The 12,317-nt window shown below is 37.6% G+C and overlaps 1 protein-coding gene across 7 annotated transcripts in view; it reads left to right on the top strand.

The window, feature by feature from the left end:
• The first annotated feature begins 646 nt into the window (after window positions 1-646).
• CACNA2D3 (calcium voltage-gated channel auxiliary subunit alpha2delta 3) overlaps window positions 647-12,317 on the top strand; it is a 396,747-nt gene continuing 385,076 nt past the window's right edge. For 3 of the 7 annotated variants that reach the window (XR_014854750.1, XM_085072721.1, XM_085072724.1), the window contains exon 1: window positions 647-779. Coding sequence is in view for 1 of the 7 variants with exons in the window: in XM_085072723.1 (XP_084928849.1) it covers window positions 673-779 (107 nt within the window). In the remaining 6 variants the exon portion in view is untranslated. The remainder of the gene's footprint in view (window positions 780-12,317) is intronic. The other 4 variants (XM_085072725.1, XM_085072720.1, XM_085072723.1 and 1 more) reach the window with 4 other exon arrangements.

The raw sequence follows: 12,317 nt of genomic DNA, 5'->3' as shown, positions 1-12,317 counted from the left end.
ATCACATGTTGAGATAATCCATATTTTGAGCTCAGATTATTCATGTCCATGACAGAAGTGCCTAGGGACCAACACAAATCAGGGATAGTGGTAGAGATATTGTGTTTTGATATTTTGTCACACATACCAGTTGTCTGTCTCTGCCCCCAAAGCACCTCATCTCTCTCTTCTGTTAGACATTAATATTTTTCTTAGTAAAGAAATAGGAATGATCTAATTCTGCTGGACAGTCAAATTACACTTCTCTAGAGTCATAAAGTAAAGAACTATTACAAACAAAATCATCACCTAAAGAAATAGTAACAACAAAAAGGTTTTTTTCAAACAATAACAATTCTTCAGTGTAGATCATGGATCCAGTAAGTCCTGAAGGTTTAAGCACTTACAGTAACACATTCACTTACTATGGAGAAACTTAAATAAAGTTCATCTTACAGAAAAAACTGCAGAGGTGAAATTTATAGTAAATAACTCTAGATAAGTATAAACTAGTACATCTTTTAACTGATTTTATGTAGTTTAAAAACCACCCCACACACCTGGTCCTCATTGAGTTATCATTATTGTTCCCAGCTGGAACCAATCAGTACATGAGATTCAGGTGCTTTGGGACCAGCAGCCCAGGGTGTAAGAGATGAGGTTGGCAGTAAAGAAAGAGTTGGAGAAGAGAGAATGTGGAGTGCAAAACACAGGAGTTGTTGGCCTTCCTCATGTTCAATCTTCTTATCTCAAGAAAGGTGTGATATTATGAAGGAAGAGACGTGGGGCCTGTGTGTTGGGTAAGTAAATATTTCTATCCTCGTGTGCTGTCAGCCTGCCTGACTTCTGTTCATCCTGGCTTTGTGTTTTCTTTCTTTTTTTTTATTTTTTTTTTTTTGGGTTGTTTTTTGTTTTCTTTTTTTTCCTAGTAAAACAGCTTTTCTTAGATTTTATTTTCTTTTCTCACATGTGCCCTCATGTTCTTTACAATCTTCAAATTGAACAGAATGTATGTTGCTGTGTGCTGTCAGAAATCTCTAGTAATCCATTGTTGCTGCATATAATGACAAGGTTTTGCCATTTTGCAGCACAGAGCTTTAAGCTAGGGACAAGGCCAAGCATGGGAAGATATTCTGAGTTTTCATGAATACATAGAAATGGAGTCTTCTGGCTTTAGCCACAAGTCAGGTGTTACCCCCTAGGCTTCTCCAGAATTGCCTGTAGACTGGTGATGTTCAGAAGCAATGGGGTGCTTTAAAGGGTGCAAGAACTGGCTATTGCCAGTAAAGTTGTATTTGCCATATGGGCAGTCTAGTCAGAAACAGCTTAAAATGACTGATCTAAACAATAATGCACCTGTGTGAACTTCCTCTGTAACTTCTTTGTAACCTTTGTGGGCTGTTTGGCTTGGATCAGAATCCCCAAGAGGATCTTTCTTCTTCTCCTGCCTGTAACATTCCTGCTGAATCATGTAAGTGCTGATTTTCTGACTGAGCAGCCAATGCCCTTCTGGTCTCCAAAATCAGTTGAGGGATTTTTGTTCCTCCTTTCCAGAGCTGTTGTATGGCAGGTTTGCTCTGGAGGTCTAAGTACCCATCCAGGTGGTTGTGTGGGTATTCCCTTGGAGTTCTGGTGTGAAAAGCTTGTCTTGCAGTTAGTAGTAACGACTTTTGCACAGTGGCATCTTGCTGGAATACATCAGTCAAGATTTAAGAACTGAAGTTAAGCCTTGGTTGTTTACAGGAATCTCTCTTGTGTCAGTATCAGTGTTTTTCACTCCCTTTTGTGATGTTTAGTAAGTTTGCAGTTGGATGTGGACATATCTGAATTCCAAGTGTTAGAAAATGTCAGTGGTATAACAATTTCAAGTTCTTGATAAGCTATGCAATTTAGTTAGTGCAGAAGCTATTTTCTCTCCCCTTCCCCATGCTAATTATGTCTCCTTTTCTAGTTTGGGTTCTACTGATGTGGCAATTCAGCCTGGGTTGCTGCATTGTTCTGTTCAGTTATTATCCTCTCACTTTTTGTGCTGCTGATTCACCCCAGCTCATCTAGGAGTGTCTTTGCTTGTGATCAGGTGGTTTAGTCACTTTGGTACCTACAAGAGTTTACTTTGGGTTGTTGTAAGGAATGTGATGTTAAATAGATGTTAAAGGTTCTTCAGAACAAAGCTGTAAAGCTGTGACTCATTTACTGAGCAATACAGAGTGGACAAAGAAAAGGATTTGAAAAAAAAAAATTAATAATACCTTGCTTATGCCTGGTGTTTGACTCCAGTCCTTAGATAAATATGAGTTACCTTTGGCATCCCTTGCCCAGTTCTCTTGGGGCCCAAATTACAATCTGCTTGCTGCAGCCTCAGTGAGATTGCTGCAGCTGACAGCTGCAGAACTCAGCAGTGGCCAGCGAGCCAAGAGCAGTGAGTTTGCAGACGTGCTTGTGCTCTTCCTGCCTTATGCAAACTTAAAATGCTGTGGGCAGATGATAGTGGTGGTGGCTGAGTTCACACATATCTGCTTTTAGTGTGTCAGATAAATGCACCCATATACAGGTTTATTCACCTAATAAAGTGATGCAGATTTTATGTTGTTTTCCCTTGCCCTTTTATTTTCTTTAATTTTCTGTTATATGAAAGAATGAGTTGGGGGGATGGTGGGGGAGGCAAAGAGGAAATGTATGATTTCTTAACTTATGGCAATTTCTTTAGGAGTTCATGCAAACATATGTCACTGCCTTAACATCAACAAAGCAAATGCCATGTACTGCCAGGAGAGTAATGTATAGCATAGAGAAGACTGTACCATGTGCCTAATTTTAAGAATAGAAATAAGTGTAAAAATATTTTTAATTTGCTAGTGAAACTGTCCAGTTCTGTTCAATTAGGAAGTTACTGGTGAAAAATCATCTTCAACGCCCTTCAAGTGCATGAACTTCATGTCCACTATGTACAAGTGCTTTTATATGCCTGTGCTAGTAAAATAGAATTTCATAATATGACTTGCTCTTTTTTCATAAATCTCATCATTCCATATCACAGGCAGTTTGGGGGAAGAAGAGCTTCAGCATATGTAAGGTGGAACTACCTGTGGGACTCTAGTATGTATTCATCATAGAATCAGAGAATAACTTTCTGATTTTTTTTTTTTTTGGTGAAACATCAGTTTTTTTCCTTTCTAACTTACCTTAATTATTTTTGCGTTTTCTGTGAACTATAGAGAAAAATGATTGAAGATAGATCTTTAAACTATGTATAGATGAAATTTAATTTTTTAGAAATGGAAGATTTCTTCACAAAGAGCGGTGGTTTAAAGAAGCCTTTTGGTAGTGCAGAAATATGCATTAATGATAGTGAAAATCAGGGTTTAGTCTTAATATTTATTTCTACCCTTTGTCATCACTGTAGTATTTTCATCAAAAATGACAAATTAATATGTTTTTCAATTTGATGTCTTTGTAGATGTTGCATAAAAAGAACATCTGTTCAAATACTTAGTTTTATCTCTGGTGTATCTGGCTGTATATTCCTCAAATCTTTGTTCACTATTCTTTTAAATGATTCAGTAGTGTGTCATTTCTTTGTTAGTAGTAGCTTGTAGTAAAATGTCTAATAATTTCAATCTAGAGCCTCTTTTGGACTCTGTAATTGGAATACTTTGAAAGCTGTATGCATTTTGAATGACACCAACTCTTTGGTACACTGACTCCTGTCCTACTTGGAGCTTTCCCTTTTCCTTGCTGGTTAGACAATCTCTGCTGATAAATGATTTCAGTCTTCATTTAAAAATCAGTAATTCCTGTCTGTTGCATGTGTTTGGGTTTTCTGCATTCTCCAAGTCATTTGGTGATGCATTTCTATTATACTGGAATTCTGTCCTCAGTTCCAATGGAGTTCAGAAGAACAAAGCATAAAACAATGGAGTTTAATGAAAGAAAAACACTCTTCACAGTGATCAGTAAAGCACAAAGGTGATGCTCACCTGTAGGAGCACCAGATGCATGTGCACTATTTATCAAATTTAGGGGTTTTTCATGCCTTCTTTGAAATGTCATCTCCTTTTTTTATTGACCCTCTACTACTCAGAAATCAACAGTGACATTGTACATGTCTAAAATAGTAGATAAAAGCCCACCTGGAGCACAACCAGCAATTCCAAGAATTAGATTTAATAATATGCTTCAAACCTACAGATTTTCTTGGATGACTGTATTGGAGAACTTATCTAGTCCCCTTTTTGTAAGGTTGATCTTCAGTCCTTGTGATTCTGGAAATGTGTGAACCACAGGTATTCCCACTTTTCAATTATGAAGTAGTAAAATACTTTTGTTCTACTTCAGGGCTTGGATAGTTGTGTGCATGCTGAAAGTATGGTGAGCTTTTTGTTGAAGGAACTTTTTGATTGCTTGAAAAGAGAGCAGGAAATATTGATAAATGCAGTGAAACTTTGGTGATTGAACCTTTATATTTAAAACTAACACAGCAGCAAGCCCTGTCATGGTGGAACCATTAGCTGGCCTTTTCATGAAACATCACATTTTGTGGAGCAGGATAATGCTTTCCCAGGTGCTGAAATGACTAGCTAGTTTTATTCCATTGCTTCCAATTTTCTGCTACCCAGAAAATGCTCTTCAATCTTTTTTTCTTTTTTAATAAGTGGTGGTCTATTAACAGGAGCTGAATTTTTTCTTTAAGTGCAAGAGGGGAAAAAGTGTTGTGGGCTGTAATTTTCTTTGAAAAGGAAGTAGGTTAAAAAGGTTACAGTATGCTTTTTTTTTTCACTCATAAAAGCTAAGCTGTTACTGGGAGTTATGTGAAAAATCATGTTTTAGTTTGGCAAACAGCATTATCAATTTGTCTAGGCTTTGCAGAATTTTTTCTGGGTCATAATTAACATCTTGGCAACCTTGCACATTCATTTTTATTTTTGTGCATAATTTTTAAATAAAGGTGTCCTCTGCAGTGCCAGTAGCCTGCTTAGCTTTAATATAGACCTGGGAGATGCACACAGGCATGACACACTTTGGTGGTGGTAAATATCTCTGCTCTACAGTACTCGAGAGAAATTTCTACTTGTTAGGATTTTGTGAATAAAAATGGGGGTTTACTTGCTTAACAAGGAATTGTGAAAAAAGAATGAAGACAAAGAAGGCTGGCAAAAAGAATTATGGCATGTCTTCAAATGTCTTTGGGGATTTCTCAAGACTTGTATGGGAAGATCACTTACAATAAATAGTGCCTTTTGTAAAGCTCTGTGCTCTTGCACCTGACAGGATCAGCATAGGTGTGATTCCCATGCAGTTAAATGTCATGAGTACTTGAAATGGCTCTTAATGCAGGGAGGAGAGCAATGGCTAATAACTATTATATATGATTTCAAAAGTCCCATGGCTGCTGTTATTGATATAATGCTGTGTACATAACAGAATTTGTAAAAGTTATATTATTAATACCCTCTACTCAATATTGCTGTTTATAGTCTGCATACTGTATGGTGTGGTAGGTGATAACAGGTCTGTGTCTCTTCACAAAAAGAACCTGTGAGGCTATTTCATTTTGGCAGTAGCACATAAATTATGTAATTCATTAATTTGTGGAAACTACAATCTTATACCAAGAGCTGAGTTGGTAGAAGCTGAATTTTGCAAGACTCCTGGTAATTTATAAAGACAGATCTAAACTACAAATGGCCAGTATAAAACAAAAGCCCCTAAATAACAAATGTAGTAGTATTCTATGCTAACTCCTTGGAACTAATGATTGAAAACAGAGTTTGCAGATGGCACTGAAATAGAAAGAACAAATATTGAGCAATGCAACTAGACATGAGGAGGTTTTTGTTTATAAGTACCATGTGTGAAGTGGACTGTTCATTTGATTCAAATGCAATAACAGATGCTGAAAATGTCTCTCTATTATGGCATTGTCACAATGAAACAATATTTTTAGTCTTTCTGTGTGCAAATGACTTGCATATTAATAATTACAATTATAATTTGTATTATGGTGAGTTATTACCAAACGCAACCCTCACTTTCCTGCAGTACCCACAAATTTTTCATTCCATTGATATCAATGCATTAATACTGCTTGAAATTTTACAGCAGAGCAGAAAGCCCCTTGTCATTCTGAAAGATGATTCTAATTTGCATGGGTTCTGTTCTTTGGTTCAGCATGTTACTTGTTCATATGTTGAACTATTATTTCTTAAATCCAAAAAGACAAAGAAATTAAAGACTCTCCTTTCAGCCAACCATATTTTTTTTAATATATGTTTTGTTTTGAGTGCAATTAAACAGTATAATTTGTCTTTAAGGGCCAAAGGATAAAATATCTTTGATCCACACTGGATATTTTCATTTATTATAACTGAGTGGCATCATGCAGATCTTCTGCTGGGTGGCTTTTTTGTTTAACTGCTTGATATAAGTTACCCATTTAAAAACTAACAGCTTCTGGAGTTATCACTTGCTCATGGCTGACTTCTTGAAGCTTGCCTATGCTTTCAAGTTCTTGTATGGCTATAACTCTCAAAAATAACAACACAACTAATGTTGTCTATTAATTTTCTCCTTTGCATATACTCTTATGTTCTATATAAAAATGCTGTATATTAGCTGTGTTGCTTATAGAACACGTGCTCTATAAATAGCTATTTGTTCTTTGACTGGAATAGGTGCTGTTCCAAACTTTGCCAGTTCATTTGAGGTCTACAGCAAAGCTTTAAGGGAAGCTGAATGACATCCTGAAATGCATCACTGATTTCTATGGTAAATACGTGAGGCAATATTAAAACAAGAGCTGGCACCTTGTGACCTCCCTTATGCAGCTGAATTAACAGTTTAAATGAAATAGATATGCCATTAGTGTCAGACTTGGAGCTGGAGGCAATGGGTCACAACACTCTGTATCTGCCTTGCAGAAATAGAGAGGAATAACACTGATGTTGAAAAACTGCTTTTACATTCCTGCATCTGCATGGTGGCAATCTAAGAAAAAACTAAACTAACTCAAACCCAGTGTAAGAGCTGTGGGGTCAAGGCTAGCTAAGTGACATGTTTTGTCCATTACTTTCACAGATAGTGAAGCCAAGGGACTTGGTGGCTTACCTGTTTTTTTGTCTGGCAGCAGTTCTGAGTTTCTCTTATCCCTGCCTTTGTTCTGTACTCTGTAGAGATTCTCCCCAGATGAAATGGTTCTGATTTTTCAATAGGGATTGCTTTTGCTGCTGAGACAACTGCTGTTCAAAAATGAATGTACCTGGTAATTTTTATCACTGCTGTCTTTAACTTGAACTCAGAGCTAACTGCTCTTGAATTAGTAATTCCACTCCAAACTTGTAGGGTCTTTTTGGTGTGAATAAGTGAAAATGGCAGGAAATGAAGTGTGGGTTTGTGTTTGGAGATAAGAGCACTGACTGTATTTCTTGTGCTCTCAAGTCCTTGCTCTTATACCCTGTTTCCCATTTTGCACAAATTGTAGACTTCAGTTTTGAAGTCTTCAAGTTGGTGGTAAAAGTTTCTGCTTGAATAAGATATCTGTGATATTTTCCCCTCTCCAAGTGTTATGGGAGTATAATTAGGGCGATTAAAATAAATTAGGTTGCATTTTCAATTAAAGTTTGTTTTGAAAACTCAATAGCTCCAATGTCCTTTAGAATGATGGCAGAAGATGCTTGTTTGTTTCTTCAGTGGTATCAGCTGCAGGGAACAATGCAGGATAAATCTCAACCACCTCCCTTGCCCAAGAAGAGGACACTAAGCCACCATTTGATGGGGATGTGAAGGATGTTGTGTTATGCAGTTACTCTGTAATGAGAAGCATGTGCTGTTTCAGATATTATTGAGGTGTAAAGGGATGTGATTTCTGCTGCCTGTTACTGTCTTTCCCTGCTCCCTTGTTTAACTTTGCCCCTGTCTTTTACTGGTGTGTCATCTGGCCAGCAGGCACTACTTCTCAGTTTAGTGACTTCTAGTAGCTTCTTGTTTTAGTAGTTCTACTTAAATGAAGAAAAAACTTTCAAAATATGATGAGACTACAAATGGGAAGTACTGAGTTTTGTTTACATCTCTTAATGCTCTTTGTGATGAGAGTGCTGAAATATGTTAAAAAAGCCCCAGTGACAAGCACATGTTAACAATACAGTGAATCACTAAGCTTTTTCTAATGGTACAGATTGTCAATGATTACTGAATTTTCTGGCTCCTGCTGCTTTTGACAATTCCTTCTTTGTGTTATCAAGGGTCAGGAGAAAATTGTGGTGTTTCTTTTGTGTTGCTGAACAAAGTGCCATGTTTCTTGACTTCTGAAATTAAATCATTTTGAATTTATTTTTTCTCCTTCTCTTCTTATTCACCTTCTCTTGCACAGTAGTTTGAATTCCCATTAGAGAAAAGAACGTTAGTAACAGGCTTTCAACTTCCCAGAGCTTGCAAGGCAGTCATTAATGGGGTATTTTGATATACTTCTTTCCATGACAGCCTTAAGCTGCAGCCACAAATGCTTTTCAGATTTATTTGAACTCTTGTCTTTAGTTTTCATGTTCTTGATGAATGGATGCTGCCTTTAGAGTTTCTAAATATATGTTGGACATATGAAAACATATTCAAGGTCTTTTCTTAAGTGGAAAGAAAGAGTAAAGCCCATAAATAAACCATCAGAGCATTGCTTTTGGAGACATGTCACACCTGTTGTAGAATTAACATTCTGAAACTTCAGAATGTCAGATTGTTTTTGGAAAGATTCTTCCTAATGAAGAGAAAAAAATAAAAGGAATAAAAAATATTTCTTCAAAGAGTTACTTGCCTGATTGAGTTGGGGTGAAGAAATGACTTGATGGCTTTGATCCTTCCATCAAATGAAACAACATGAAAAAGGAAGGGGGAGGGAAATGTGTAGCTTTGCAGAGTAATGTCATGCTATCAGCAAGTACCACTGAAGATGTTTATTGGCTTCAGCAGACTCTATCATAATACAAAAGAATTTTCAGTCTCTGTAGGGCTACCAATTTCCTCTGCATTTAATTTGGGAGGTAGAATGTTAATAAATCAACAATAGTTACCTAACCAACACTAGGTGACTGGATGTAGATGCAGCATTACTCTCCAAAGAATAAGGACTACTATGCAAGGCTTATTTCCAGTGTAAACAAACATTGTATTAGGTAAACAGAAACATATTTGTCTAAATATGCTGTGAATATTTTATGCATAGTTCCTACCGGGGAAGGAAAAAAATCTAACAGACCTCCAGTCTGAGTTTCATTGAAGAAAAATGCTGCAATTTCCATATCTGCAACCAAATTTGAGCTAAGGCTAACTGAGAACAAATGTGGGGGGAAGAGGAATTGAACTTGAACATCTGGCTGGTGTTTTAGATCCTGTATTTGCCATTTTTGATATGCATGAAGCAATTGAGGACTTTGAGGAGGGATGGTTTGCAGGAAGGATAACAACATGAATGGGTTGGGAGAGGAACCCCTCGGTGCTGAGTGGTGTCAGGAGCTGGCAGCTGCCACGGGAGAGGTGTCAGTGCAGGGGGAGAATGCTCAGAGCTCTGGCGAAAGAGCCACTGGCAGCCAGCAGGGAAAATGCTTCCTGTTGCTCTGTTCGTGCTGTCTTCAGGGAAATGGGACTCTATACTGTCTCACTAAAGATGGGCAGGGCTGCATCAGGAGATATTTGGCTCTGTCATCGGTTTTGCCTGAAAACAATCATCTCCAGGATTCTGTACTTGTTCCTGGTCCAGGAAGAGTTATTTCTGTTCTCTGATGTTGTGATTGTGAGTTGCTTTTGAAGCCAAGCTTTGCAGCTGACCTTTCAAATTTGAAGTGCTATCTCCTGTAGCAGAATACAACACTCCATTTTTCCAAGTAATACTAGAGCATTCAAGGTCTGCTTTTTCTATTTTGAGACTTTGTTTTTTCTAACCTTCTTTTTAGTCTTCCATAAAGATGATAGAAAAGGGGGGGAAAGAGAATAGTAGCAAATGCTTTTAAAGAAAGAAACAGCAGTGCAAAATTATTTTTAATGTGTAGTCAACTCTAGGCACAATTGCTTTCTTGTCATCTTTATTGTAGGGCTGTAATAAATAATTAAGTTGGATGCACTACTTCTGTACAGGTTGGTGTAAAGTATAAGCAGCTGCTGTCTGGTATTTCAATCTCATTTTACTTACTCCCTTTGGTGAAAATGCTGACCTAGAAATTGTCATCTCTGAGGGGAGCAGAGCTTCTTCTGCTCCACTACCTACATGTGATAGTGATCAGTGGCAGCTGTTTTGGAAAAGAGGCTATAGTGGGAATTTATAGAATAGCTTTTGCATTTGGAGAACATTTCTAGTGTATATGATGGTGTGGTAGGAAACAAAAGAAGACCCTAGGGGGTCAAGTAGCAAAGATGTGTTCTCATGCCAAACAATAAAATATTGATAAAAAAGTTAAAATAATAAATTTTGTGAAATAACTGTTTCCTGGATTATGGTAAACTTTTTTTTTTACAATCCAGTTAATATTTAGCTAAAACTAATGCATAATTGGTACATCTGGCAATCAAAATTGGAGTATAAGACGAAGAATTAAATCTTTAGCACTTTTGCAGAGGTTGGTCCTGGTAACATACAAGTTTGACTCACTGTAAATAAGGTAATGTTCTGTCATTACATGCTCTGGGAACATCTCACATGCTGACTCAGTTACATGTCTAAAAGACGTGAGACTGAATAAATGCATTTTTCTGCATTATGTGGGTACAGGATGTACAGGACATGCAGGCCTGTAAGCGTGGGCTGGTACAGTTTGTGGCTGTTCAGATGTGTTTTGAACACACAAAGCACTATCCTTGATGCCAGAGAATTGTTTTGGAAATGGATATTGACTTTACAGCCTGTTACTGTTTTTGTGTAACACTTAAGAGGAATTGAATACGAATTATTACTCTGTAGGGTTGGAAATGCTGGCTGCTGGTTTTGAGAGGAAAGCAATTGTAGCCAGTTCTCACCAAGTCAGGCATCTGAAGTGCTAGATGCCTTTGAAAACTCTAGCAGATGTCTAACTCTATTTTTAGGTTCTTGAACAACATATTGGAATCTGGTCTGAAAAAGCTAAAAGCCCCCTGTAGATAGCACCAGGATTGTCATGGTAAATTCAGGTACACAGATTATCTGTTTTATTAATGTATTTTCTGTGAATGCTTTGCAAGACTTGCAGGATATTTTATTTGTGAGATCACCAGACACAGTTCACTGAAATAGTAATCAAGGTCCTTTCTCATGGTGTCGATGGGCTATAAACACTCATAAAAGTGATTTCTGATTTTACTGTAGTTTTTACCTTTGGTGCCCCCATCAACAGCCCTGGCTCCTTCTGCATGTTGCCTGTCTAGGCTGTGTGTACCTTCTTTAGTAAAAAGTAGGTCTTTATTTTCATCATGATAGGAGTGTCAACCTTAAAGCCTCAGACAATTTTCTTCTATTGTCAGCACTTTCCATGAGCCTCCTGTGAGGCTTTTTGCTTTCTTTTTTCTGCAAGAGAAAATAATTAGGATATAGTCAGAAATGCTTATCTGGACTTGGTTTTAAAATTTAATCCAAATATGCTTCAATCTAGGTTTTCTTAATATGCTGGAAACTTCAGATAGAATGTCTAATCTTCTCTAGTGGTCTTTTCCAGGACCAGAAAGAGCTTCTTAGAGAATTACAGGCTATGCTGAGTTGGAAGGAACCCACATGGGTTGTTGAGTCCAACTCCTGGCCCTGCACAGAACCATCCTCAAGAGCCTGAGAGCATTTGCCCAATTCTGCCTGAGCTCTGTCAGCCTTGGTGCTGTGACCACTGCCTTGGGGAGCTGTTCCAGTGCCCAAACACTATCTGGGTTTTGAAACATTTTCCAATATCCAACCTAAATCTCCCTTGACACTACTTCAGGCTATTCCCTTGGGCTCTGCCACTGGCCATGAGACAAGAGTTGTGAGTCTGTCCCCTTTCTGTGTTTTGGTTAGCAGAGGTTTGAACAGAAGTTCTGCAATGAGGGTACAAGTGCCAAGCACCCACAAGGTAAATATAATGTAGTGAGTATTTAAAATTGAAGTTGTAAGCCTTAAGCCTTTTTACTTTCTTTTCTGTTCTCCTGTTGAAAGTTTCTCAAAATAATTTCTGAACTTGATCTTCCCATAGATGTTCTTGGTTATGTTTGGGGACTAAGAGTTGTTAGGTGACTGCTGTGAAGTGGTGATGGTTGCTGTTCTGGTGCAGAGATGTTTTTTACTTGAATTCACACAGAAAGTGGTAAGAAATAACTGAGCAAGTACTTGCAGAATAATTTGGGAAGCTGTTTTGTCAGATATA

Source organism: Lichenostomus cassidix, chromosome 12 (genome assembly GCF_008360975.1).
Source record: "Lichenostomus cassidix isolate B80296 chromosome 12, HeHo_3.0, whole genome shotgun sequence".
In the NCBI taxonomy this organism is placed as follows: Eukaryota; Metazoa; Chordata; class Aves; order Passeriformes; family Meliphagidae; genus Lichenostomus; species Lichenostomus cassidix.
This window is presented reverse-complemented; position numbering and strand designations above follow the sequence as displayed.